The 27417-nt window shown below is 33.7% G+C and overlaps 5 protein-coding genes across 8 annotated transcripts in view; 1 reads left to right on the forward strand and 4 right to left on the reverse strand.

Moving 5' to 3' along the window:
- LOC144848330 (amine sulfotransferase-like) overlaps nt 1-662 on the reverse strand; it is a 39325-nt gene extending 38663 nt beyond the window's left edge. The window contains exon 1 of the mRNA XM_078705045.1: nt 470-662. The gene's annotated coding sequence lies outside the window, so the exon portion shown is untranslated. The remainder of the gene's footprint in view (nt 1-469) is intronic.
- LOC144848332 (large ribosomal subunit protein eL32-like) overlaps nt 1-27417 on the forward strand; it is a 45378-nt gene that overhangs the window by 14677 nt on the left and 3284 nt on the right. The window lies entirely within an intron of this gene.
- The window catches only part of LOC144848328 (DDB1- and CUL4-associated factor 7), a 31697-nt gene that overhangs the window by 3024 nt on the left and 1256 nt on the right, over nt 1-27417 (reverse strand). The window contains exons 3-8 of one of the 2 annotated variants that reach the window (XM_078705041.1): nt 27308-27409; nt 25405-25593; nt 24978-25187; nt 24406-24523; nt 23618-23797; nt 19650-22845 (exon numbers count right to left, since the gene is read on the reverse strand). In XM_078705041.1, the coding sequence (XP_078561167.1) occupies nt 23625-23797; nt 24406-24523; nt 24978-25187; nt 25405-25593; nt 27308-27409 (792 nt within the window). In that variant the 3' untranslated portion in view covers nt 19650-22845; nt 23618-23624. Of the gene's footprint in view, nt 1-19649; nt 22846-23563; nt 23798-24405; nt 24524-24977; nt 25188-25404; nt 25594-27307; nt 27410-27417 lie in introns of those variants that run through there. The other variant, XR_013613846.1, reaches the window with a different exon arrangement.
- On the reverse strand, nt 1552-5166 carry LOC144848081 (sulfotransferase 1E1-like). Its single transcript, XM_078704758.1, has 6 exons — nt 4887-5166; nt 4035-4246; nt 3240-3366; nt 3015-3109; nt 2390-2576; nt 1552-1964 (listed from the first exon to the last, which is right to left on the reverse strand). Exons 1-6 carry the CDS (start codon nt 5071-5073, stop codon nt 1843-1845), a joined length of 930 nt encoding a protein of 309 aa, XP_078560884.1. The 5' UTR covers nt 5074-5166; the 3' UTR covers nt 1552-1842.
- On the reverse strand, nt 6359-15559 carry LOC144848421 (uncharacterized). Of its 3 annotated transcripts, none has more exons than XM_078705149.1 (6): nt 12762-12960; nt 10683-10878; nt 10066-10134; nt 9098-9328; nt 8193-8255; nt 6359-7921 (listed from the first exon to the last, which is right to left on the reverse strand). In XM_078705149.1, the coding sequence occupies exons 1-5, from the start codon at nt 12824-12826 to the stop codon at nt 8193-8195; spliced, it is 624 nt and encodes a 207-aa protein (XP_078561275.1). In that variant the 5' UTR covers nt 12827-12960; the 3' UTR covers nt 6359-7921. The 3 variants fall into 3 exon arrangements, with proteins under 3 accessions (XP_078561275.1, XP_078561277.1, XP_078561278.1); XM_078705151.1 differs by lacking the exon at nt 12762-12960 and adding an exon at nt 11026-11320; XM_078705152.1 differs by lacking the exon at nt 12762-12960 and adding an exon at nt 15441-15559 and having other exon boundaries at nt 6360-7921.

The raw sequence follows: 27417 nt of genomic DNA on the forward strand, positions 1-27417 counted from the left end.
ATTATTTGCAAACTATGAATCATTGATTTGTATTGGTTATTTTTAAATAATCGTAAATGTCCACTTAACCTAAACGTTTATTTATCTATCGCCGAGTAACAGTCGACTACGACCCATGTGTACGTGAATGTCGTGCACGTTCACTCACATCTAAAAGTCCCTAATGATCCAAGCTACAAAAAGCGAACTATGAAGGCATGTTTACCGCCTGTGGATAGATAAAGGGAAGGGCTGACAAGAAGGGAATGTATCGTTTTAGCAGCTTTATGGTTTATTTCCAATAAAAAATTAAATAAAGCAAATGCACGCACACTTTTTTTCTAGAATTATAAAACATGATAAAATGTAGTTAATACTACAGGACCTGGACTATTTTTTTTCTTTATATTACCAAACTATTGCACTGTAAGTCTACCTATTTGCCGAGTATGGCTTAAGATAGATATAAATTTGTAAACAAATCACTTACCGTACTTATTTTCAGGCCTCGTGATCTTTTTTCCGTTGGTAATCTGGCAATTTCTTCTAGTATTATATCCATATTCCCCACTTTCTGTTCAATTTATTTTATTCGTTGCATTACTTAGCAATTGTTGCCATTTCATCCGTTTCCGCTTAGACGACAGTTGTTTTAAAATCAAATACGTTAAGGTTGCAACAAAACAAATTTACTTACTTACTTGTTTACTTGTTTCCCGTACACTTTCGTCTACGGGATCGAGGCGAAGCACTCAGTGCTTAAAAGCCCCTCTTAGCAATAAAATCATATTCAATATAGGGTGAAAACTTCAGCGGGTGGTTAGACCATGCGACGTTAAGTTTTGCTTTGAACGAGTTCACCGTAGCACATGAAACTACATCCGTAGGCAGAGCATTCCATAAGAGAATAACTCTCCTGGAGAAGGTGTCCCTCCTAATATCTAGATAACGTAGGTAAAATTATTCACGGAACTGTATAATTATGTTCCCCTTCCTATATATGCTTGCGAACAAGTAGTTATGAATCTCAACCACAGATCTCTCAAAATACAGATTATAACACGATGAATTAAAGAGGATTGGTGTTTTGGTATGCAGTAATATGTCGTTCTAAGTAAGAAATTATAAGCTTCGTGGACGTTTCAACCATATAAAAAGCCCGCCTTTAAAACGGCTTATGATCCCAGCTGTACGCGACCACTTGAAAGGATAATGGAGCAGGCCTGAGGTATGTGTTGTTGAAACTCGACTCACGCATAATATGACACAAAGGTGTTTCATGTCAGATGTCATGCCAGGTCATGCATGACATGACATGTCACAAAAGTTTCATATCATGCATTGGTGTCAATGGAATTATTATAAATGTTATATTGCATGATTAATAACAACAAATTACATTGACTTGACCCAAGTATTATTATTATATTATTTAAATTTACGAATTATAAGCCGAATCGTCGTCAAGAACATAGGCTAAAATGACTTCCAGGCCAAGCTTACCACCGATTTTGTGTTATAATGTTTATATACTGTAAGGATATACAATTCTTGAAATAAAATTAAGTGCATTGTTTTCTTTTTTATTTAATCATCTGCAATGGAGACAACATAAAATATTAAACAAAAATGTTGCATCATGCATCACAAAGCAATTGACAACAGGTTGTCTTACATGAACTGTAATTAGTGTAATACGTAATAAATATTCTATATAATTTATTTTTCTTATTTATAAATAAGAAGTTAATATATATTTAAGCTATTTTTACAAATAAATATCATTTGATCATATTTCTCTGGTGTTTGAATTGTTCTGCAAGTTTTTAATATACAGTATTTTGATTGCATGTTTTCCGCCATCTATTTAATTTCATATTTAATACGTGACTTCATGCTGGATCCTTTCATTTGTTCGTCATAATATTTCTCGAAAATTTCGTTTTGTTCAACAGTAAATAAGTTTTTCCAATCACCAACTTTTCCTATAAAATAATTGTATAATGAAATAATAAATAAAATACATCGTTTTTACTTGAAGATTTCTACAGTATATTAATATGAAGTCTTCTCTGTATGGTTTTGGTTGCTGGAAGAACATCAAAGAGATAGAAGGCATTCTTCACGTAGAGCACAATATTCAGCATAGACTTGCCCCAAGTCTGTATTCATTGTCTTTTTTGTGTTAAGGCCCATTTACACGATAACAATAGATATATAAGCATGCATTTTATTATATAAACCAAAGGAAATTAAAAGTTGAAGTTTCAAGTAGATACATATGAAACGCCATATGTGTCAAAATATTTATATTTTAAGGCCAAAACTCAGGAACCCAGACTATATTCAGCCTACCACTTGCCTATCTATTTTCTATGTGTCGTACTTAGAGAAAACTATTTCACATTACCTTTTCTTAGAATCTTGAATGGCAACTTCTTTCTCAGTGGCTCTGGAATTGAGCCGGTTGGTAGTAGACCATCAAACTTTTTGTTCATTCTAGAGAAAGAAGCAAGTTCCACGAGCTTATCAAGGTTTTCTCCAGAAGCTGGATGGCCTAGGAAATCAGCAACTTCTTCAATAACTGCCCTTATATCCTGCAAGATGAAATACACGTTTTTGCACTTAGTAATTTACAACAGCATGAATATTATACACGTAATGAATGATAGTGAGAAGAATATTTCATAAGATGAAAGTAAGATTGACTTCAGACTCAGGTTGAATTGTGTAGTTACGTGTAGCGGCAATAGGGGCGCATATCATTTTCGGAGCGGATGGGGATGCGAATAATCTTCACCACAGCCGGCTTGAGACTTTTTTTTCCGGAAATAAGATTTTTGTGTGTGTGTGTGTTCGTACAAAAAGGTTGGAAGTCCAGTATCGCCATTAGATATCACCCTTTCAGATGTGTATAGCTTTGTTTGTATACCAGACATTAACAAAAAAATGTCTAGACTACAGTCACTATCAACATGATTTCATATGTATTTTTCTGTTTAACGGTATAATAAGAGACACGATTAAAACAATACCTCTTTCATGTCTTCAAATGTTGTCAAGAAGAAGTTCTTGTCGTTGCGATGTTTCCAGTAATTCAAGTTGTAGTCGCACCACGATCGTCCTGGCACTAGAAATAAATACAAATAATAATAATACAATCATATTAACCAATAGTGTTCAAAGTTTAGAAATAAAGGAAGGAAGGAAGGAAAGGAAAATAGGAATAGAACAGATGTACATGAGCTTGTAATACTTACTGTCGTCTGACATAAATGACTGTAGAAAGCTTTCCCACGTATCCCATTCTTCACTGTAGCGGAAAGGTTGAGCAAAGTGATAATATGATACTGCGGAATCTTTTGGATTTCTCATAACAAACACAACCTAAAAATACAATATTGATGATGATGTAGTGTCGGTATAAATGTCGATTAATTGATTGATAAACTAAGGCCCAAAGCAAAATATGCTATTATTATATGCTGTATTAAACCAAAAATCACAGTAGGCCTACCCAACGAAATGTCCCCTATTTGTATGGGCTGTAGTGTTTTAACGTCTTATGTTCATCCTGGTGGTATAGGTTTCACGGGAAAGCACACCCTTAATATAGAACGTGAAAGTGTCCCAACCGAAGCGTAGGTTTGGGGCATTCAAAGTGTGTGGTGGTAAATTATTTAAGCGCCACTTTCAAACAGGCCTAAAAACATCGCGCCGGTCACTGGAGTATTATAATTATACCTTTTGTTGTTGTAGGCTTTATGTTTTGCTGTTAACGAGTCATTTAAGAGAGACCCCAACTATTGGCAAACGGGGAGGGGGGTGGGCGGAAGATAGACTACATAATCATACACTAATGTGTCGTTTTACCCTAAATCAATGACTGATTAAGTAGGCCTAGATCAAAATGTCACTGAGCGAGACTAATTAAATAATCCATATACATTTTACGTTGAGAAGGTTTTGTAAAACAGCTCACGGCTCGATCACTATAGTAGGCCTATCCTTTCCAGATATTCACAATGGTTAAAATATAATAAATAAGAAACTACCTTTGCTTTGCCTTCGAACACTTTCTCTGGGAGCATCTGTTCGTGAATATGGGTGACAATAACACGTGGATTATCACGTGACATTTTAGCCATGTCTGCGACAGTGTTGAAGTATTCTAAGGGTTTTGGGTGTATCATAAACGTCTTCTCAGCCTTTTCATAGTCTGCATCGGCTAAAACACTTTTTACAATTTCAGTCATCCAATGAGTTCCTATGGTAAACAAACAAAATGTTTAAATACTATGTGGGATGTAAAGATCTGTAATTATACTTATGCGTGATCGACTCTGTGTTCATCCTTCGCGCGTTCATGTGAACACAATGATCGACGGGTTTGAACATGTATGTAAGCCTATATTTGACTGACAATATTTGTGCTTCTTTAGAAAGGCACTTTATTTTTGCCATTGGGAGCTTAATTATCAAAATTTTCAGCCGATATAATATATTCATTCTATTAGGATTTACATTATCTCCAAAACAAATATTAAAGTTACAGATGCGGGTTGATATCTACAAACAATTGTCGATTCTTACTACAGTATATAAACTAAAGCAAAGAATAAAAAATGCGGGCTAGAAATACTATTAAAAAAAACAAAATTGATTTATGTGACTCTATCAATGACCTAATAGCTTACAGCATTTGTACAAACTGTACGGCATAATAATCCATAAAGAAAATAAATACAAGATTGTAACACTTTTTTTCAAAGAACGATCAGCAATTGTTTAGGCTACTGTGTTTTTGACAGTACGGACGTTTTCCAAATAAGAAACAATAAAAACATTTACCGTATAAATTCGCCTACTGATCACGAAATCATTTAGAATAATAACAATTTATTTACCTGCTTTTGAATATGTGACTACAAATACGTCGTTGTCCCTCACTTCAAACGCTCTCATATCGTCGTGCATAGCATCTCGAACCATCGGAGGATACCTCTCACCTTCAATCGTAACAAACCCTGCAAAATCCCCTTGTTTCGGCAAAAAATCGGCGTTCACCGTTCGCATGTTATTCTTACTAGTCATTTTAAAATATGCACCTTGGCTCTAATTAATCAAAATTAACGTTTGATCCGACTTCGGTAGCTACTACTCATCGAATACACAGGTTTATTCCAAACCACTTGTTTATAAATGTAATGCCTACCATCAATAGTTATTGAAAACTATTTTTTATAGTATGTTTAAATATTTATTAGTACGAAGCTAATGGCTGCGCATGTATAATGGCATGTTTGAATTATTCATATTATTTGGACCATTGTTTAACTTAATTCAAATACATGTAGCCTATTATATAAATATTAATAATAACAACAGCAGCCATTGTTCAATGCATGGTAGGATTACTCATAACTTAATTTATTGAACCTACCAGTATTGTAGTGGAAATTTAATTAATTTAAGCACAATTAAAACAAAGATATCTTTACCTTATAACTAAAAATGAATGTAGCATCTTACATAATGAACTTTATTGTTTATTTTTCGTCTTTTTGGGTATTTTTTTTTTTTTTTTTTTTTTTTTATATATATAATTCGTTTTTATTCAGCATAAGCATAACCAATGACTGGGAGTATATAGAATGGCCAGCAGGTCATACCAAGGCAATCTAACAACAGCAGTACACTATTTTTAGTCGCGTGGACGCGACTCTATAGTTCACTATGTCGGTCGGTCTGTCTGTCGGTCTGTCTGTCGGTCCGGTATCACTATGCTGTTGGCCTTGTTATAGTATATAATGATAAGGCAAGGTAACAACAGGATGTTGAGCTCCAGAAATCAAATGGTTTATCTGTGGCTGCGACATGATCAGTTCCACGCCCCTACATCGCGCGCCGCGGAAAATATGTACATAGTACAGTACTGTTGGTATTTGTCGCAGCCAGACATAGAACTCAAAGTCTGATACGAGTTCCTATCTTGGCAAGACGAGCTCAGTGTACTGTTAGATTGCCTTGGTCGTACTGAAGTAACTGGTATAGGCCTATACCCCGACGGGGACCACGGGACCACAATGGTTTGGGTACTAGGCATATTTGATATTCTCATGATTTGGGGTTTATCATAACATCGTATAGTGCCTATATGTACGTGATGTTATCTGTCGATGAAAAATTATCATTGTTATTATCCATGTTCAACAAAATGATAAATAATGTCAGCCAGAAACTGATAAATGTTAATCTTAACAGTAGTTCCGACTTGGAGAAACACATCAGTAATAAAAAAAAACAATAAATTCAAACAAAAATATCTTTTATAAAAAACACACTATTTATTGAGTATCTGAAAACAATTGAATAATGAATTCTGCGTACAAAAAAATAATTAAAAATTATGACCGTTGATATAACAAATTGTTTTTACATGAAATAGATGTTCTATATCTATAATAATACAATGAGAAGGTCTCATTAAATAGTGCAAGGTAGATAATAAATGATACTAGGATTTACATTTTCTAATTCCGATAATGCGCATATTTTCTGCAATATGCATTAGGCCTAAAACCTTTTTTCAGGTGTAAATCATTGGTTGGTTGATCGAATATTAAGGCCTACGGATTATGTAATAATAAGGGGTATATTTACTAATTAAATTATGCCTATTTTATAATGTAACTGCATGACTATATTAAATACAATATTTTATAATGGTATGTGGTATATAGTAGCAGGCTATACAACCTCTCGCCATTGATTCAAGGTTTCGCAATTTTTGTATAGCCTATTGTGTTCTTTAATGAATATAAAATATATTCGTTAAATATGACATTGTTTGATAATGCCTACCTTATTTTAAACAATTTACGACATACACTTTGTTATACAGTTTAAATAAAAACAAATTCACATTTTAAATTGTCAAATTGTTGATATTCAATACATGTGTATTATGATTCAATTGAAAACGACTATTAGAGTAAAGAAGAGTGTCTTTTTTTACAACAAGAAAAAATAAAATGGAATATTTAAAAAAACTTAGACAATGTCGTTTTATCAATGCTCGATCTATTTTGTTGCTAATCTACATTATTTTTTTTCGATAACGAATGGCAAATAGTAGTCTATTTATTGCCAGCTAAATTTCATAAAACCAGTCTAATGATATACACCTATAAAATAGTACATAATATAATGTATTATCCTTCGTAAATATTGCCCTGAAATTGTCTATCTAAAATCTTATTTTACAGTAACATCTTTAAATTACGCACGACACTGTTTGTTGTGAAAAGATTACTATTGTATGTATTGTAATGTGCCATCAACTCAGTACAGTGGCCTACCAGACACGTTATGTAATAATGGTACATAGATGTTTCATGTATGTATCATTGACATGATCGCATCCCGGCGCCTCGTACGATACGTGTGACACATATCAAAGAATGTGCCTATAACACAGTAAAACAGTATTGATACGGTACTGGATATGTGGGGTACATAATATGTAATGAGAATTGGGTGCCATGCCAGCAATGAAGAGGGAGGGAAGGGGTTTCCTGAGATGCACATGATAGGTCAGGTACCAACTACTGTCTGAATTACTACTTCGGCATACAAACTTTTGTTGTAGGCTACGTGAAGGACAGGCTACGTAAATGACCGGCTACTGTGTTGTTTAATAAATACTATTCAATCTACCTAGAATATACATCCAATGCTTTTAGCATTTTGGGGCATTTTCCCATTTTCATTATATTATGATTTGGATCGAAATCAGAGAGTATGGTACTTGAGGTGGGGTAGGGTGTGGGGTGATTAAAGTAGTCCTATGTCGAGTTTGTGAACACATTTTATAAACATTGTTGAGCTTGGTACTGAGCAGTCCTGAAAGAATCAATGTGCTTAAATTGTTGCCATGTACCTGTAAATATAATAAAATATAGATGTTATGTATAGAAAACAAGTTGACATAATAGGTTGTGTTTGTTTATAAAGCTACAGAGTGCCAATATTATTATCACAATATTTGCATATTATTTGCATAAGAAAATAAAATATTCACTTTTCATTGCTAATTGGTCAACTTTCTATTTAGTTAGTTAGCCGTGGATACTAACTCTTATATTCTCTCAAAAGAAATGTTTTGTGTGGTAAATATATAGAAAAAAACAGTAAACAAAATGTCGTCATACCTAGTATTTGTATGGGCCTGGGTATCCTCCGTGTCCGTATCCCGGTTGTGGGTATCCATGTCCCTGTGAACATAAATCGCACAATAAATAATAGTTCAGCTTACAATTCGTAAAAAGATGGCGTTTCATACATTATACTTATTTAATATTGTACAGTAATAATAAATGTACAGCCAAGTGATATCGTGTCTAAAAGTAATTGATCTTACTACATTCCAAATGTAATTAAATCGTACTTTGTTTAATATTAGTATGATGTGATTTTCTGGGGTGTTTCATTTTAGCGGGAAAGATCGACAGCATAATGGTATAACTGCATGGGTTAAGTTCTTTATTTACAAAAGCCATTGACAACCTATCATTTCAAACATCTTGCAGGGAGATACCTCCCAGGAAAAACGTTGGACAAAATAATGCAGGCTTATTAATATTAGAAGAAAAGCATGCAAAAACGTACCGGTTGAATATGATAAATTACCGTCACGGTTGATTGATTGATTGATATTATTCGATATTCATACACAAAAGTTAAAATATACAATGTACAAAAAGAATACCAGGATAACCCATTAAGTCGACAAATAAAATATAAACTTATTTCCAATAGGGTCCAATCCGTATTAACTGAAAAAGTGAGTGGTTGGCCCTAGTACAATATATCATTAAGTTGGACGCAGTAAAAATGGAAAAACAAGAAAATACATATAAGACAAGAACACATCAAAAATCAATATTAAAAAATAACTTAATTAAACTGATATTCCAATCTGTTCATTATTAAAATATTCTTTAAGTTTTATTTTGAAGGTTGCATTATTTTGTATTGATTTGAGTGAATTGGGGAGCCTGTTCGGTTGACTCGACCGTAGAGGTAAATTTCATTGTAAAAAATTGAAAGTACTCACGCCAAATGGATCGATGGCAACGCAGCATTCAGTAAAGAGTGAGATGATTATCAGGAGCAGCAGACTGACGAATATGAAGGTCAAGATGGTGTACATTTGGTCAATGTATTGCCAATCAGTGTCGTTTGCTGTTTGATCCAAGTAATCGTAAACATCATAGGTTACCAGAGCAATAGAAGCGCCAATGAGAACGAGTAAGAACAGGTTGGCTATCATGGATATCCAAGCAACCTTTAATGATAGAAACGATAACATAATTTAAATGATTACACGTATCTTGTGGATGGCAAACTAAAATATTACATGATTAAATCTATAAAAAAAAAACAGTTCTTAGGTTCTCGCAAAAGCTATAAAAGTTACGAGGTAATCTTGAAAGTGCCGAGGCAAGCTATGATATGACAGTGCCGATGCAAGGTTTGACAGAGTGCCGATGCGAGCTTTGTGACAGTGCCGATGCGAGCTTTGTGACAGTGCCGGTGCGAGCTGTGACAGTGCCGATGCGAGCTATGTCGGTACCGATTGCGAGCTATGACAGTACCGATTGCGAGCTATGACAGTACCGATTGCGAGCTATGACAGTACCGATTGCGAGCTATAGTACCGATTGCGAGCTATGACAGTACCGATTGCGAGCTATGACAGTACCGATTTCGAGCTATGACAGTCCCGATGCGAGCTATGACAGTGCCGATGCGAACTATGACAGTGTTGATGCGAGCTATGACAGTGCCGATGCGAACTATGACAGTGCCAATGCGAGCTATGACAGTGCCGATGCGAACTATGACAGTGCCGATGCGAGCTATGACAGTGCCGATGCGAGCTATGACAGTCCCGATGCGAACTATGACAGTGCCGATGCGAACTATGACAGTGCCGATGCGAGCTATGACAGTGCCGATGCGAGCTTTGACAGTACCAATTGCGAGCTAAGGCACAACAAAATGTTTAGTAAGCATACTTACAGATCGTTGACTTCTCTTTGCTGACATTTGTACACCAGAAATAAGGTTACCAACACCGACACCGGCGACCTAAAACCAAAATAAAATAAACCAACATTGCTTAAGCATAATTACGATATTATTAACAACGATCTGATTTGTTACTCGGTTCGACTTTCTTCAATTTCAGAAAACAAGTGAGTGAGCTACAGTTTAGAATAACACATCGCAAGCAAGGTTTTCCTTGGACGGTCAAAATCAAGAATTGACGTAGGCCTACCCCTCTCTCCATCTATTACGCCCCTGTTAATTTACGTAGGTCTACCCCTCTCTCCATCTATTACGCCCCTGTTAATTTACGTAGGCCTACCCCTCTCTCCATCTATTACGCCCCTGTTCTTTAATCTGTTGAACAATCAACTTCTGACTTGTTTATATTACCATAGTGATGGTGATAATACTAACATTCTAACAACTGATATGATTATAAAAAGTGGATTATAATGTTATGTCAACGATGACAATCTATGTCATAATTGAATAGGCCTAGTATACAGTAAGCACAATAACTCAACAGTTCTTTTCACAAAATACGTGGTGTACCGCAAACTTTATATCAACACAATAATATTTATTACCAATAACCCAGCAAATGCAATTAATGGTGAGACTCCGTGATCAGCCGTCGATGTACTCAAGTACAGAATCATTTCCAGGCCTATGATGACAATAAGCATTCCCGACACCACCATGGTACCACCTGTAAACAAGGTGAATGTTTGACGAATTGACATCTTCATCTTACTTCCTGAGTATGGTGGGGGTACAAAATTTCTGTAAAAAAAATGTATTAGGTTGACAATCAAATCAAATCAAATACAATGAAAAAGTACAATAAAAAAGAAACAATGATCGTGGTATGACAGGCACATTCACTGATATTAATATATTATAATAAAATGTGCAGATATTTTCTCTTACCGTTCACGTGAAAACATTTCAATATGTTGATTCATCATTTTCTTTTAAACGTTTAGTGTGTCTATCTATTTTAAGTGCTGTGTTGTATGTGTAATCATTACAAGGTTGTGTTCTGTCAGAGCGTGAACTAGGCATACTTGGCGATTGTCTTTATAACAATTGCACCTTTTGTAATTATAATTTATGGCATGCATCGAATGAATAGAAGAAAGCATTGAATAAAATCGCAATGGAGAAACGTCTTCATTGCGTAAAGAATTTCATTGATAAAATCAGATACGAATTTGACTAGTCAGTTATCCATGTTAACAACCGTCGGGGTTTTTTTAAAACTAGATAGGTACTAGGCATACGTACGACCTAAAATAGACCATTAAAACATTAATCACGAAGAGAGAAATTAAATACTGCATTTATAGGCCCATTTATACTAGGACGATTACAACCGACGATAAAATAAAAAAGTTGTCATTCTAGAACAGTGTGATTGTCTTTAATTATAATGGTTCAATACAATGACGCCATGATCAATAAGAACAATACAACCGTATCGTCGCGTCACGATATTGCTCTTGCTAATCATTACGTCATTCATTTGATTGGACTATGGCAGCATAAGATTATCTAATAGTAGCATTTTTAGATTTCATTTGTTTTATGTATCTGTAAGTATCGTCCTAATGTAAGTGGGCCTTTTATATATACTATTAGCCTATATATTTTCCACAAAATAATTTCATTCATTCCTTATTTTATATAATTTACATAACTTAAATAACTATATTCTGAAGCTTGAGTCTAGAAGTCGATTAAAGTTGAATTAGTCGGTCTCGCAGTATTTATGAAAAAAACTTTAGAAAGCATTCGAAAACTACATACATATTTCACTAGCTATCACCTCAGTACCTAATCAACAACTGGAAGCTGTCTACATGGTCCGTGACTACACTATTCCGTCATCCACCCATGTTCACTGTTGACGTTATTTACAGAATTGATTTTCGTTATTTAATATTTTCTTTTCACTGAATGTATAGTTACGTTGAGATACTATTAGTATACTGAAATAACTGAAATGATGCGTTTGTGTGAATGGACAATATAGGCCGTAGCCTTTTAATAATATCAATTTTTTAAATTTTATAAAGACTTTTATTTGGCTACTTAACTGACTTGTAAAAAAACGTACTGATACACTTATTATATTAAAGATATTTTCCCTCTGAAACAATAAGTTTTAACAAATATGTTGTTATTGTCATCACATAATAGTTATTCACTTTGACCAAAAACTGGATCGAAAAAAATGATTTACCTGAAGAAAAAAAATGTATTTTAAAGCAACAAATACTGAAATTGTCTTTTCAGACAATGGGTTTTGGTTAAAATTAACCGTTTTTTTGTCTATTTTAAGTGAAATCATTATGTTTGTTGTTTTTTTTTCTACAAAAACTGCAAAATAGTCTATTAAAAGTCTTCTTTTGTTTTGAGGGGGGGGGGGGGGGGGTGGGAATACAACTTTAACAATTGGTAACATTCGAGTACTTGGTTAAAATTATTCGTCCTCATGCTTAACTATATCATATAGTATAGAGTTATAGAAATAGAGTGACCATTAGAAAATATAATTTAAAATAGACTAACGAGAATAGAGAAAAATAATAAGATGTCGTTTCTATTACGTTGTGTAGCAAACTACAGTCTGTATCTAAAGTATAAAGTAAAACGTATTATACCTGTCGTGTATATAACGGTCCATACGATCTGCATATGCAGATTTCTTGAACGACCACTCCGACATAAAGGTTACAATACTATCAAGAATTACAGTTTAAAGAAATCCCAATTAGATACAATTCACCAAGATATTAGGGACAGTTTTAAGTATCCGATACGACTGTCATGTTTGCCTTTCCTTCAACATTGACAAATCGTATTCAACAACCGCTTGTTGTATATATTTCGCTTTTGGATGCACAATTATAATTTCTATAGAAAAGCATATCGATTTTACCGTATATGTGAAAGGGAAGATACTATAAAATATCGATGGCTTCGAAATAGAGTACTAAGGGTCGGAGTTTACGTTTTGTTATTATGCAATGAGGTGTAGAAACAAACCAGAATATATATAGAGTAGGTCTATGAGTACGCACTAAATCGGTCTACAAATAGCTTCATAGTTATGCCACAAGAGTCGCGTATATTAAATTGAAATGTGTTTGAATTCTTTGTATCTGCTTGAGAACCCAACGGAACTAAAACTAAAGATACTGTTAAGTTAGCAGACTGTAATTTAGAAATAAGTTATATCATAGAGATAATAATATCTCTATGGTTATATCAGGGAGATGTAAAATATCTCCTGCAGTATAATTATTATTGAACAATAACATGTCAGGGAGGATCGGTGCGTGTCATAAGTGATCACACTGGGCGTAGAATACGAAAACGCCCACAATATTCAATTAGGAACTATTCAAAGGTATTCAACCTTAAAAATTTGAATTATTTTATACTGCATTTTTTGACAGCTCATTGTTTTTCTTGGTGGTTTTAGTTTTTAAACTTCAAGTATAGAAATTAAGTTTCAATTTATTTATATGTCAATTAAAAAATGTAATGTTTACGGTATACTCCAGGTAAGTAAGTTTGTAGTAAATAAAGTTGAGAATGTTTCGGTTGTTTTACAATAAGTATATGGAATACAAAGTATATTCCGGTATATCTTTATTTTGAAAAAATGACACAAGCAACCACTGGCTGAAACCGTAGTCATACATCATAAGCCGACATGATAAATAGGTAAATAATAAAATATAAGAAAAAAATCACACCATCAGATACAGATCTTTTATTATCCTACATCAAAACATCATTTACAAAACTTCTTTTAACGTGACGTAGAAAGCAAAAGCAACATTATAATGATTATGATGATAATAGTGATTGGTTCATAATTTAACCATAGTTAACTAGTTTTCTAACATCTAAATCTCCAAACACAATGATAATTGTCATTTTGTCTTTATTGTGTCTATCCTTTCCTGTTAACAACCATTTTTATGTGGCAGGGCCTAGGCCTCCTACTATCGGACCTTGACAAGCTATGCTAGGATACTATACACCGCATTTAATTACACTTAATCCACTTTAACAAAAGCATAGAAACGTTCATTGTTGCTGTCTTTGGGATTTATCTCATGGTTCACCACTTTCAGATATTCTGAAGTTGGATTTTTCATGAATCCTCCATTGTTATTTTTTGGCATTTGTCGACGACCTAGTAGAAATAAATAATATGTACCCGCGCGTTTAAACGTTGATGTGGTGCTATTTGTGTACGCGCGCGTAAAACTTTGTATCGCTTAATAACACTTTGCTTCTTGTTTTTTTTAGCTTCATTGTCTTGAGTGTACATTGACGTACAATAAGACCATGCTATTCATTTTACTTTTATTTCGGATGCGTAAAATCAATTACATTACATAAGAAAAAACAAGTTTAAATTAAAAAGGCAAACATACACACACACAAAAAGACACCGGGATCAGATCAGGATCTCCATCATTTTGTAATGAAGCTTGGATGATTCAAATGATGATACCATAATACATTATCTCATTTTCGCTAGCAAACATTCTCTGTCACTAAAATAATTTAATTTTAATGTACTTTAAATGGGTTGGACTGGGTGAAACGAGTGTGTTAACTCGAAAAGCTTGGATATTTCCTTTACATCAATTTCGCGTGATTGGGAACTTTCATCATCTTAGTGGAAGTACACTACACTTATCTGTATTAGGCCTATGTCATAATCAAACAATAACCAATGAGATCGTCTTGCCGAGAACTAGTAAGAAAGTATAACTGTTTTTAACTACTGCGAAGTAGCTTTGCATCAGACATCTGACCAATATAGTAGGCCTAAACCATTTTATACATTAAAAAACATTCCTGTATTACTATAACTGCCTGATGGATTCAAAGCAGTATTGTTATACGTAAAAGTTTATCTCTGAACTCCGTAGATATATATCAATATTAAACAAATCCAAAGGCAAAATACTGAAAAAATGACAATGCTGTGGGTATCAGTGGCTGAATCTCAATGGAGATACAAAAAAAAAGCGAAAAGATAAAAAACGATAAAATAAAACAGCCAGAAAAGTTAGCGGGCAACACTAGCCATTCATCAATATTATTAATATTAAACAATATACAACAATATTTGTCCAAAACAGTATGAACAGGGGGCGAAACGAACACATACAGTATAGTCCGCAGTACGTTAGTTTAAATTTTAAAATGACAGCTGCCAATACCAATTTCACAAATACTAATTTATAAGACGAAAAAAAGCTTGATGGAATGCTAAAGCAGTGTGTATGAAAAAGTTAAAAAATCGTACTTACCAAATAAAAAAACCCGTGTATACTACCAAACTTTTAGTGGAATACCGCCTAATGGTACATGTATTCACAAAATGGTTGAATGAGCTACCTCGCCCTAACCCTCAATCAGAAAGAATGTAAGTGCACGAAAGAAGAAAAGACCCAAAGTACCGTGAACCATTTAACTACAGATCACACGATCGGGGGTGTTACATCTATGGAATTAAGTTGGCAGTTTTCATTGACAACGATCTCCCGTGATTTACCATACAATGAAGTGGTTATTGCCCAACGGTATTTACAAAGCCATTTTAAGGAATGTTAATTTTACAAACCTTATAGAAAAAGAAAATCCCAGATGTACAATCTCATACAATGCATTGCCATAAAAAATACTGTAAAATATCCCTAAGGCTAATACCTCTATTTATAAAATGTAAGTAAAAACATACAAAAAAAAACCACTAGTATTTGTTGTTCTTGTAAGTAGACACCTGCAGAATATGCTAATTAGTCTTAGTTATAATAGACTCTAACGTCGTTGTTATATTGTTGTGTGAATAAAGCTATACCGTGTTGAGTATACTGTGTTCTTATATTAGTGTTAAAACATTCATAAAAACAGCATCGTTATTCTATCAAAGCACATATTTTTATAATAGTTACTTCCCCGTAATACACAGAGTTAAGTTCTGTTGATTTAGTGTCGCTTGATGCTTTGTTACACCTTCATAGGTTCACTGATCATTCAAAAAAGATTTTCTTGTATTTATTCAATCAACTTTCAAACAATTAATTCTTCAGGCGTTTGGAATTCCGCCAATTCTATTTCATTGTAAATTGCAGAGAGTAGGAGTTTCAACATTAACTACGGGGCGCCGCGACACACTACTTCACAAGGTAACAGGTATAGTGTATCGAACGGCGCCCCGTGTCAGATAGTTTTTATCTCAGTGAACTTATGTCTTCACACAATGAATGTAAGAAAGAAAGTTGTGGGTATAGGCATGGCCTTTTTAATATGAAACAATTAAATTAAATTCTCTGCATAAATGTATTATTGAACGAGAACGCCACAAACTTTCAGAATCAGGGATGTCAATTCACCCTTCCTTTAGAACACCACTACCAAGGGTACATTAATCTCGAATTGAACGAGAGGAATTGTTTTAACACTACGGTCAACATCTATGATTGGGACACAAATTTTGTTCAGATCCCGAAAAGTTTCCTTAATAGAGGTTCTACTGTATTAATATCCGTTGTTGTTTCGTTTGATTCAAATTCAAATATATAACAGGAATGTTAGGAATTGTCACTTTCTTTTAGTCAACAAACCATATCACAACTAGGTTGAAAGACAAAGTTGAGACTAAGTACATTGTGATCAACTGGGTGCGACAAGTTGTTATTGTATTGTTGTATTACTATTAAACACGGATGGATTACAATGCATTGATAGAATAATTAGACCTATGTGTCATAGGCTGATACACCCAGATACACTGCCTAGCTCGTTTTGTAACTGTCACAATAGAAACACGTCACACCTCTTTAAAGGGTAACTCCGAGTTTAAAATTTAAAAAAATGTTTTTCACCCCACTTTTTTGTAATAATCAATTACAAGTACACAGGAAAATACTATTTTTTATTAGAAAATACCCGGTTGCGTTTTTAAGTCATTCTTATCTTGTGAACATTATAAAAAAGCCCCGGCCGCGATTTTTCTTTTCGTACATAAGTTGGGTACACCTTATGTGAAAGATGGCCGACCTACTTCCTAAATATAACTAAACCTAACCTTCTAAATAATCTCTCTCACTCTAAAGTAAAAAGAAGTTGCTCATGGGATTCGAACCCGATACGTCGACATCTCAGATCAACAGACGGCTCGACAGAACGCGTTCGCATTAGTGAATTGCAGTTAGATCAATTCTTACGTCACACCTTCAATTCAATTCAATTCAATTCAACGTAAACATTTATTTTCTTTCTTTCAATCAATAATAAAACAAATGAATAAGGTATTAAAAAAAAAGTAAGTACGAGTTTCAAATAATACATTTCATGAATATGTATATGACTAATGCATATTCATGTTTATTTTGTGACGTTTCATGAGGGGACTTGTGTATGAAAAGAAATAACGCGCCCGACCAGTATAGTAGGCTACAACACATTTTAAAGGGAGGTTTGTTTCACGTAGCTGTTTATAAAGGTCTCTATTTTATAGAAATTTTATCTAGCTACCCTTTACTTGTCAGCAAATTGCCATTTGGATTTCGCAATTTTATATAAAACAACATGTAGTATAAATATACAGTGTGTGTGTGTGTGTGTTAATCATACTGAACGACTACTGCAAATGTACGTCTAGTATTATGGAAAATCGAGGACAAATATTTATATTATTATTTCTACACAGGGATGGATTGAATATTGCAACTCGGGCTGTAACAGTTTACACACTACTATAATAAAGATTAATTGGTACAAGTAAACGCATTTAGCTGGTAGAACGTTTGCACATCATTTCAGAAACTTGCCCAAATAATTCAACAGAAAATATACTATTATCAAATGTCTATACAAACAAGACGGGAAACTCCATATATCTCGACGAGTCTTTTTATCGCTTCTATTACCATGCATCTATTGACGTATCTATATCAATGCATCTAGCTAACTGACTCGATGCATCTACCATCTCGATGCATCTATCTCCATGCGTGCTATGTGTCGATGCATCTATTACCATGCATCTATTGACGTATCTATATCAATGCATCTAGCTAACTGACTCGATTAATCTACCATTTCGATGCATCTATCTCCATGCGTGCTATGTGTTGATGTGTCTATTTCAATGCATCTCTTGACGTATCTATATCAATGCATCTAGCTAACTGACTCGATGCATCTACCATCTCGATGCATCTATCTCCATGCGTGCTATGTGTCGATGCATCTATTACCATGCATCTATTGACGTATCTATATCAATGCATCTAGCTAACTGACTCGATTAATCTACCATTTCGATGCATCTATCTCCATGCGTGATATGTGTCGATGTATCTATTTCAATGCATCTATTGATGTATCTATATCAATGCATCTAGCTATTAACTCGATGCATCTACCATCTGGATGCGTCTATCTCCATGCGTGATATGTGTCGATGTATCCATTTCAATGCATCTCTTGATGTATATATATCAATGCATCTAGCTATTAACTCGATGCATATACCATCTCCATGCGTACTATGTGTCGATGCATCTATTTCCATGCGTAGACTATGTGTCGCTGCGTTTATATCGATGCATCTACCATCTCGATGCGTCTATCTCCATGTGTGCTATGTGTCGATGCGTCTATATCGATGCCTCTATCTCGATACATGTAATTTTACGAATCTATCTCAATGCTTCTTGTAAACTCGATATATAAAACCGATGCACCTTGCATTGACGCGTCGACGCGTCAGTGGACACGCGGCTATATCGATTATAGTCCATTTTTGTCATTTCAAATGTAAGTTTTATTACCGAGTTCCTATTTTAATCTGCATATTTCAAGACAAAGACAATGTTATGTACAATAGGCATTGCTTTTGCCTGAAACACCATTTTAACTTATGACTTTATAAACACTTAAATCTGCATAGCACACCTACGTATGTCTAGTGTAAAATAAATATATATACTGTTTGATTAAATTGTATTGACGAATCAAAACTAAAATTATGTTTAATTTGTTTGAACAAGAACTATTATTTCACTTGAACCTGAATTTCACATCTCAATAATTGATATGTATCATTAAACCTGCCAGCAAATATGATTAAACTTGTACTGACAGTGTTGGATGTAATTAAATTTCCATATAACTTGTTACACAGCAGTACAGGTCTAGGCTACGCCGGGAAGCTATGGCACATTTGAAACCATATACTGTAATTAAGCGGGTACCTTTGGAATATAATATTCATTCATAGAATATTTCTATATTTTGTACTGTATTATAAGAGTAATGCCGTATTGTAAATCAAATTCGCCGAGTATTTCTTGCTTTATTTTATTTAGGTGTGGGGGGGGGGGGGGTGTAGGAGACGCTTCCTGTCTGTCAACGATTTTTGTACAAGTTGTCAACAGTAATGATAAACTATATTTTTGTATAAACTTGTAGCCAATGCTATAATAATAAAAAGAAAAGCTATAACAGTATATATGTCATAAATACGTTTATTGAAAACATGTCAATTTGAACACTGTTCTTATCAGCTTATTTCTACTAAGTTAAAAAGTAGTGGGTAAAAGTTACGAAGAAAATTAAAATCACACAATATCGCCATGTGAAATAGATCTCCGCCTATTTAGAGACTTCTTTAATTAAAATCTTTAGTACCGCCAATTTAAGACGTCTAATAATTAAAATCTAAAGTTACAGTACCTCCAAGTTTAATAAACTTATTTGTATTCTAAACACCAAGGTATTACAATTACATACATAACCGTTCCTACTAAACACCACACGTCACACAACGCTGCCACACGTCACATAACACTACCACACGTCACACAACGCTGCAACACGTCACACAACGCTGCAACACGTCACACAACGCTGCCACACGTCACATAACGCTACCACACGTCACACAACGCTGCCACATAACGCTACCACACATCACACAACGCTATGCATACGATACAGTACCATATAACCCTGGTTATGGTACTAATGTGCGTTAGTACTCTAGAAGTAAACATATATATGGTTAGGTTCAGTTAAATTTAGGAATGAGGTTGATTATTTAGGGTTGAGTACATTATTAGCGTCCAGGATTAGGTGCGTATGGTACTACTGTATTATCATTGAGGAATAGTTCCTCCATGCTATTATGTATAGCCTTGTGTGACGTGTGGCGTTTAGGAGGGTCCGGTAAACACATGGATGGGACCTATTGGTAAACACATAGTACAAGTATTTGATGAACGCATGCACTTCACATTAAATAAATAACCCTACCAATAATATTTACAAACCAGCCAATTGATTAATGAATGGAATTCATATTGATTTCTAAATTTGTAAAACTAACCTACCATACACATTATTTTTAACAAATTATAACCAAATACATTTCACAGAAGTGTATAACTAACAGTATTTACAAGAATTTAATTAACTATTTTTTAAACGTAGAAATATGAATTTAAATCATGGTTTCAAACAGGTTATCTGTAAAACATATTCTACTGTAGAATTTCTAAACATTTATTAATCCTACGAAGAAATAAGAAAATCCACATTTATATACATATTAAAAAAAAAAAAACTTCTGAAAAATAACCATCATTTTCTTTTCATTATCTTACATAAAGTTGACTATCCTGACGATGCACCTCTTAATGTATTCATTATTTTTAGTAAAGCTCCATGATAGAGTGTCACATGTTTATCATATGTTATAACTGTATCACAAAGTTACACTGTATATAGGAATTTGCCTATGATACTTATTACATTTACCAAGATACACTAGCTAGGTGATTATCCTGTAAAGGTATCGAAACATTAAATCCCTAAGTTATTACATGTAGTTATTTTTATCCTATGTCTTAAAATAGTTTACTGTACAGTATATACTTAAATCATAGGAAAACAGCATAGTATCTGTACCTTATAATATCATCCTTATCATATACAGTAATACCCTATTAAAGGGACAGTTTGTAGGTCCCAAAGGTGTCCCTTAATAGGGGTAAAAAACACAGTGCAACATTCTTAATATTTAGGAAAACAAATATTAATTTGAAAATACAATATAATTTATAATTTGAACCATGAAGTAATAATATTTGAACCATGGAGTACCACTGTGGACAAGGTGTTCCCGAGTAACTCTATGTATTGTGTCTCAAATTTGTAAAGAGTACAACTACTAGTTAAAACGGTTGATATCCCTGAATATGTATACATATTATGTTTTAATTAATATTATTAACACACAAACAAGCTAAATCTATGCTAATAATAACCTTAAACGTACAGGTACCAACATGCATTAAACCAGTAATTATCAATATATTCTGCTTGCATATTAATGCTAAACAGTGAATAATAATAATTGAACATATATACATGGAGATCAAATTCCCATATTAAATTAAAAAACGTAAAATGCTGGTGGCAGAATTTGAAACACACAAATTAAATAATTATACTATAGCACAAAAAAAATTGCAATATCTACAAAAAATAACGTTCAGTTAAATGAGAATTTTTAAATGAAAAAATGTACAAACATTTGAACAAAAATAAACGGTTATTTACATAAATTTGGCTAAAAAAATTAATTTTCAGTAATTTTTAAAACACATGTCAGCTGGTTATACCAAAAATGAGCAATTTTATTTATCGCACATTTTAAATGTTTTTATTATTAATTATTTAATTAATTATTAGTTACTGTAGACTACTATTAGGGGGAAATGTATCCTCTTAATAGGTATGTCGTCCACTGAATAGTGGTTGATAGTAAAGATATATTTCTCACCTGAAAAAATCACATAAAACTTTTTCACTTATTATTGTTTTTTTGTTCATGTTTTGGGGGACATCTTTACAACATACAGCTCATATTTCTGCTTATTTTGTTTAAAAGGAAAGCGTCCCTTGAATAGCATTCTATTCTACTATATTTGTATTATGGAATGATCTATACATAACATATATGAAGCAAATATTTACATTCACATTTAACAAACATATAATTAGCATAATGATCACAAATTACAGTTGTTTTTTTTTTTCATTCATTTCAAGTTACAACAGCAGTGTTTTTGCATAAATCATGGTTGAACCATAGAGATATATAATATGGTTGAACATGGGAAAATCGAAAACAATTTAGGTTGGTAAATTTGGGTCATATGATGTCAAAATTTACAAAAATTACTTCTCCATAAATAACATTGTGCACCAAATAAAAAACTGGCAATCAAATTGATAATAAGTTGGTGCAACTTTGTGTACATGTTTTACTGCAAATGCTAGCTTTGTCAGATATGAACGGTACACTATGAATGGCCCCTGAAGAACAATTAAGGAAACCCATAACATGTGCACAACCTTACCAGCAATTTTAACAATTATGTACATCGATTAATTCACATTCAATTCTTTTGTAATGTATTTCTTAATTATAATCTAAAACAGTGATAATAAATGTAATTACCAAATAATAAACATTTGACACCAATAATGTATAATAAACTACAAAAAAACATTAACATTATGATACCAGTATTCTTCCAGAAAAAGACCAATTAATCTTCAGGCATTCTGGTCTAAAATCTCATTAAGAAAGATGTTGACATACTGATCTTTAACTTGAGTGGTCTTGCTGTAAAGTAACTGATAGAAAGTCACGGTATTGTTAACTAATGAATTTAATAAGAAATACACAAATCATTACAAGCACCTAGTCTCTATCCTAATATATTTTAACGTATTCTAGTTACACAATAAACAACAATTAAATAATCTACTACAGAAGCCTCAACTTGGAAAAGTGATCGGGAGAATTTCTGAAAGCATGGCCAAACAAGAGAGAGCGCTTTGAAAATTGAATACATTAAATTATAGAGGGCGCTAAAACAATATCAGGCATTAGCATGGATATGCTAGGGGCTTTCCAGGCATGGTAATGGTGGAAAATGTGAAACCGGGGCCTATTATGGTACATAGAACTTTCAGATGAGACTAGAACTATCTCTAGATAGTTGGAATCATGCCTTTTGCCTATGCAGTGTTTGAATGTAATTATTACTTGAGATTCAAACCCAAGCAGCAGGTACTACGACAAAAATATTATTACTAAAAAAAATTACAGGGCAGTTCAATGTACAATTATGATAGGTCCCTCATATAATAAACTACATTTATAAATTCCCAGTGTAGTTTACCAAAAACAATCTTATAGACCAGTAACATACTGCTATCTGACTTTACTACACAGTATCTACCCCCACCCCTCTCACACCCCACCCACCTCCTTCATCCCCATAAAAAATGTCAACAATTTCCACTGTACAGATCCAACATAAAAGTGTAAAAAAGGTCTGGAATTATCCCCAAGTGATTTTGTACAATCGTTATTTGCGATTAGATCACTGTAATAACCAACCTGACTTTCAGACTCTTAGAATCTCCAGACAGCTGTTGTAACAGATTGCAATCCAGTCTGGTTGTGTCGCTGCCCACTGAATCTGGTTGATTTCTCCCTCTGCTGTATAGGCTAGTATTGGATCCTCAATGGCTCGTGGCATTTGCTGGATGTCCCAGATAAGTGCTTGGTGGTCGTCGGCTGAAGAAAAGAGCATTTTAAAGATTTTAAATCAATATCTTAAAATATTTTTTTAAAATCATACATCAATTAAGGATCTCTGAAATCTAGGGGACTAGGCCATGGTATAACCTCTTTGCTGAGAGGTGACTTATGTTCATTGGAAAATCCACAATTTTATTCACAGAGTATAAATTCAAACACTACATTGGTTAAATTTTTTCATAATAACATGAAAGATTCACAACTATTGAGAAAATAAACTGATTTAATCTCTATTCTTGAATTCTATAAGCTTTGTATAAACGTATAACAAAGGGCATTAATTTAAATTAGTACATTTAAGAGTGATGGCATAATGGGAGGGAATTTGACTAGCATGTGACAGGCATTGGTTCAAGACCTGTCTGTGCCATATTCAGTAGTCAAAATACTAGACACATGTTCTACTCCACTACTATATTTTATATCTTTTTATTTAATTTGCTTTTTTAATACATAATTTCCAAAGGGTCCACATTACCTTACAGATCTGTGCTTGGCACATCACAGATCTTGTGCATGGAAAAATAAAACCAATTGAATTGAAATGTCATTATTTTGTCCTTGGAAAAAAATTAAATTGTTACCTGCTGTACATATGTGGCATGATGAGTGTGGTGCCCACGTAATCCCATTGATACACGCTCTGTGATTGCTAAGCCGTGCAACTGGTGTGCAAGGAACTCGTACATCCAAGATTATCACCTATTCAAAAAGAAAAAAATAGGTATGATGGTTTGTTTGTTTCATACTGTATTTATCCTCAACTAAGGAAATTTAAATACCTAGGGACCATAAATGAGAGGGGCGAGAAGGAGTACCATGGTAACTCTTTAGTCTTTCAAAAGATGCACTGTGCTCTTTAAAGGGAACACAAGCAAGATGTGTACACTGGGCCTTCTTTTTAACCCCTATCACTTGTTTTACAATAAATAACTATGTCCGACAAGAGCCTTGAACCTGCCCTATGATTTTATGGGTATGGTTTGCGGCTTTCTATCTTGAATCTTGTGAGGTAACTTTTCATGCATTACAAATCTGCAAAACGTGCGTAAGCGAATTATGTATCATTGCAGGAAGTTAAAAACTTGCATGTTGACTGCGCATACATATGTCGTATGTGTGGCTTAATGAAAACCAGTGGATAAAATAATCTTACCTCACAGGAGTCCATCGCCATTGTAGCCAGGTAGTTGGGATCTTGCTTGTTCCAGCACAGTCGCAGTAACGGATGATGATTTGGGTCTTCATATATAATAGTTGAATGCTCTAAATGTCGAAGGTCAAACATTCTTACTGAACCGTCTGCACCTACTGAGGCAAACATGTCTCGTCCTCCACCTGCTCGGCTAAAAGCTATGTCATACACCTATTTAAAGGAACACAATGTTATTACATATGGAGAGAGGGGCTAATGTAGGTTTACCGAGGGAAGCTTGGCACAAAATAAACTTACTCATCTCATAATAAATTCTAAAAAAAAATAAACTAGACAACATGGTAGTGATATGACTGTAGCATAAAACAACCAGAACTTGATAATAAAATATCTTTTTTTAAAATGATATTTGCGCACAATATTTTACCTCTTTATCATGGGCTATTAGTTGTGTTTTCACATGTCCAGATACCATGTTGACCCTTCCCAGCACCTGTCCAGTCTCCAGACCCCAAATAGTACATGTTGTATCAATACTGGATGTCCCTAAAAGGTTAGGGTCTACCTCATTCCAATCAAAAGACGTCAGAGGTGCACAGAAATCAGAGTTTTTATTCTAGATAAAATAAATAAGACAAAATGAGAATATTATAAAAGAAAAAGTTTTACGATTTAAATCTACTGTAAGATAAAAAAATTGTCCATCATGTCAATTATTACTTTTAGACAACCTCATATGCAGTTTGAAAATGACTAAACAATACACTTAACGCACCATATGTTAGTGAGCTAAAATGTAAACATTGCAAAAATGTTATAGCAGAGTGTTGCCTATCTAAATAATACATCTAAAGCCGTAAAGCATACGAGCTGATCATGATAGGATTTAGCCCTAATTGCATCCATTAAATGTCACTTAGGATAAAGTGTCTTTTTACAGAGAGTCTAGTGTTTAACGAGCTGTACAAGTCAAAAGCGAAGACGATGTGAATTAGCATTTCTGATCATGCAATATTATAGTTTAAGATATTCATAGATGAACTCATATTATTTGCAAATAAACCACTGTTATGTAACTTTAATGAGAATACTTTGAATCCTTTGATCTTTCAGTATGTTAAAATTTAAATGGCAAATTATTATACATTCCAGGGAGAGCGAACAGACACAGAATGTCATTCTTATTGCTATCAGACTACTATAATAATGAGTTCCTAACATAAGAAATTGGACTTGTGTACTTGTTAAGTTCTATGTTGAACAGAACATGAATGTATACAATTTGGGTTTTTATATTTTAGTTATTTTCAGTAAAATTACAATACTCAGTTTAATTTATTATTATTTATTTTTTTTTATATTTTATACGCATTCAACAGCGAGTAACTCGTTAATTATAGGATGGATAAACTACTTAACAATTTATCGTGATTATAAACTAAATCTCATTTGAAGCTTAGGGAGTGGAGTTGAAAGAGTGGTGAGTTACAACCCTGGTACTAAGTCAGGATTGAAGCCCGGACTTTGGGATTGGAAGACAAGCATGTTAACTACCAATCTCCACTAAAGTGCAACGTCACATTATTATTCATAGTCCAATATCAAATTTGTTTGTTTCCATTTTAAATCGATGACTGTAATGAATGACGTAAACATAATTAAAAGTATTTTTAAGGAAATCAAAATCATTAATTTTAAATTCCTGTTATGACAATGAATTATAATTTGGGAAACTCTTATTTAGTGGATTATGAATTTTCAAGGTTTACTTAATATGGATGTTAGAATATCATAAAGTCTAATGAAAAATTATCAAATACAGCCTTTTTATGAAATTACAACAGCCGATGTGCACTGTATTCAGATCAGGTATAGTATAGAGTATCACGGTGTGACGTCACAAAGATAGAGGGCGCTGCATGGTTGCTAGCCAACCAAAAAATGCGTTCAACGCTACTATGTTGATAAACAGTAAAGATCTGTATTTCTATCAAATTATGTATCTTAGCTCGATTTTTTTTTAACTTAAACTGTAGTTGAAGAATAAATAGATTATTAAAAACAAATGTTTAGTGATCTTTTGAAATTTTAGTTTTGTTTTTATTGAAAATTATTAAGTTTAAAATGACTACTTCAATAAGCCTATTCCAAACCATTGGTGACCTTGGAGTCACTCAGGCAGGTTGAACGCATTTTTGGTTGCGCTACCAACCACGCAGCGCCACCTACCATCGTGACGTCAGCACCGTGATACTCTATAGCAGAAAATAAAAATTGTATAGTTATAATTAGCTAATATGTCCTTGTGTGAACAGGACTTAAGTACTTACATTATTCAGCAAACATTCTAATCTTGTTTCCGAATCTGAATGCACCCTCCAAACCCTCAAGTAATCGCCACTTGTTGCCACAAGATCAGGGAAAACACCTTTCTGTATAA

This window comes from Antedon bifida, chromosome 7, assembly GCF_963402885.1.
Source record: "Antedon bifida chromosome 7, ecAntBifi1.1, whole genome shotgun sequence".
NCBI classification, from domain to species: domain Eukaryota; kingdom Metazoa; phylum Echinodermata; class Crinoidea; order Comatulida; family Antedonidae; genus Antedon; species Antedon bifida.

Bases quoted from the DNA above. Each gene is read 5' to 3' on its own strand.
- LOC144848421 (XM_078705149.1), bottom strand. From the start codon at position 12,826: ATGTCGGAGTGGTCGTTCAAGAAATCTGCATATGCAGATCGTATGGAC. The intron at 10,879-12,761 runs GTATAATACGTT...TTTTTTTTACAG, and splicing joins GACCGTTATATACACGACAG to AAATTTTGTACCCCCACCAT. The intron at 9,329-10,065 runs GTAAGTATGCTT...CTATCATTAAAG, and splicing joins CAAAGAGAAGTCAACGATCT to GTTGCTTGGATATCCATGAT.
- LOC144848081 (XM_078704758.1), bottom strand. From the start codon at position 5,073: ATGACTAGTAAGAATAACATGCGAACGGTGAACGCCGATTTTTTGCCG. The intron at 3,110-3,239 runs GTAAGTATTACA...ATTTATTTCTAG, and splicing joins GTCATTTATGTCAGACGACA to TGCCAGGACGATCGTGGTGC. The intron at 1,965-2,389 runs GTAATGTGAAAT...ATTATTTTATAG, and splicing joins ATTCAAGATTCTAAGAAAAG to GAAAAGTTGGTGATTGGAAA.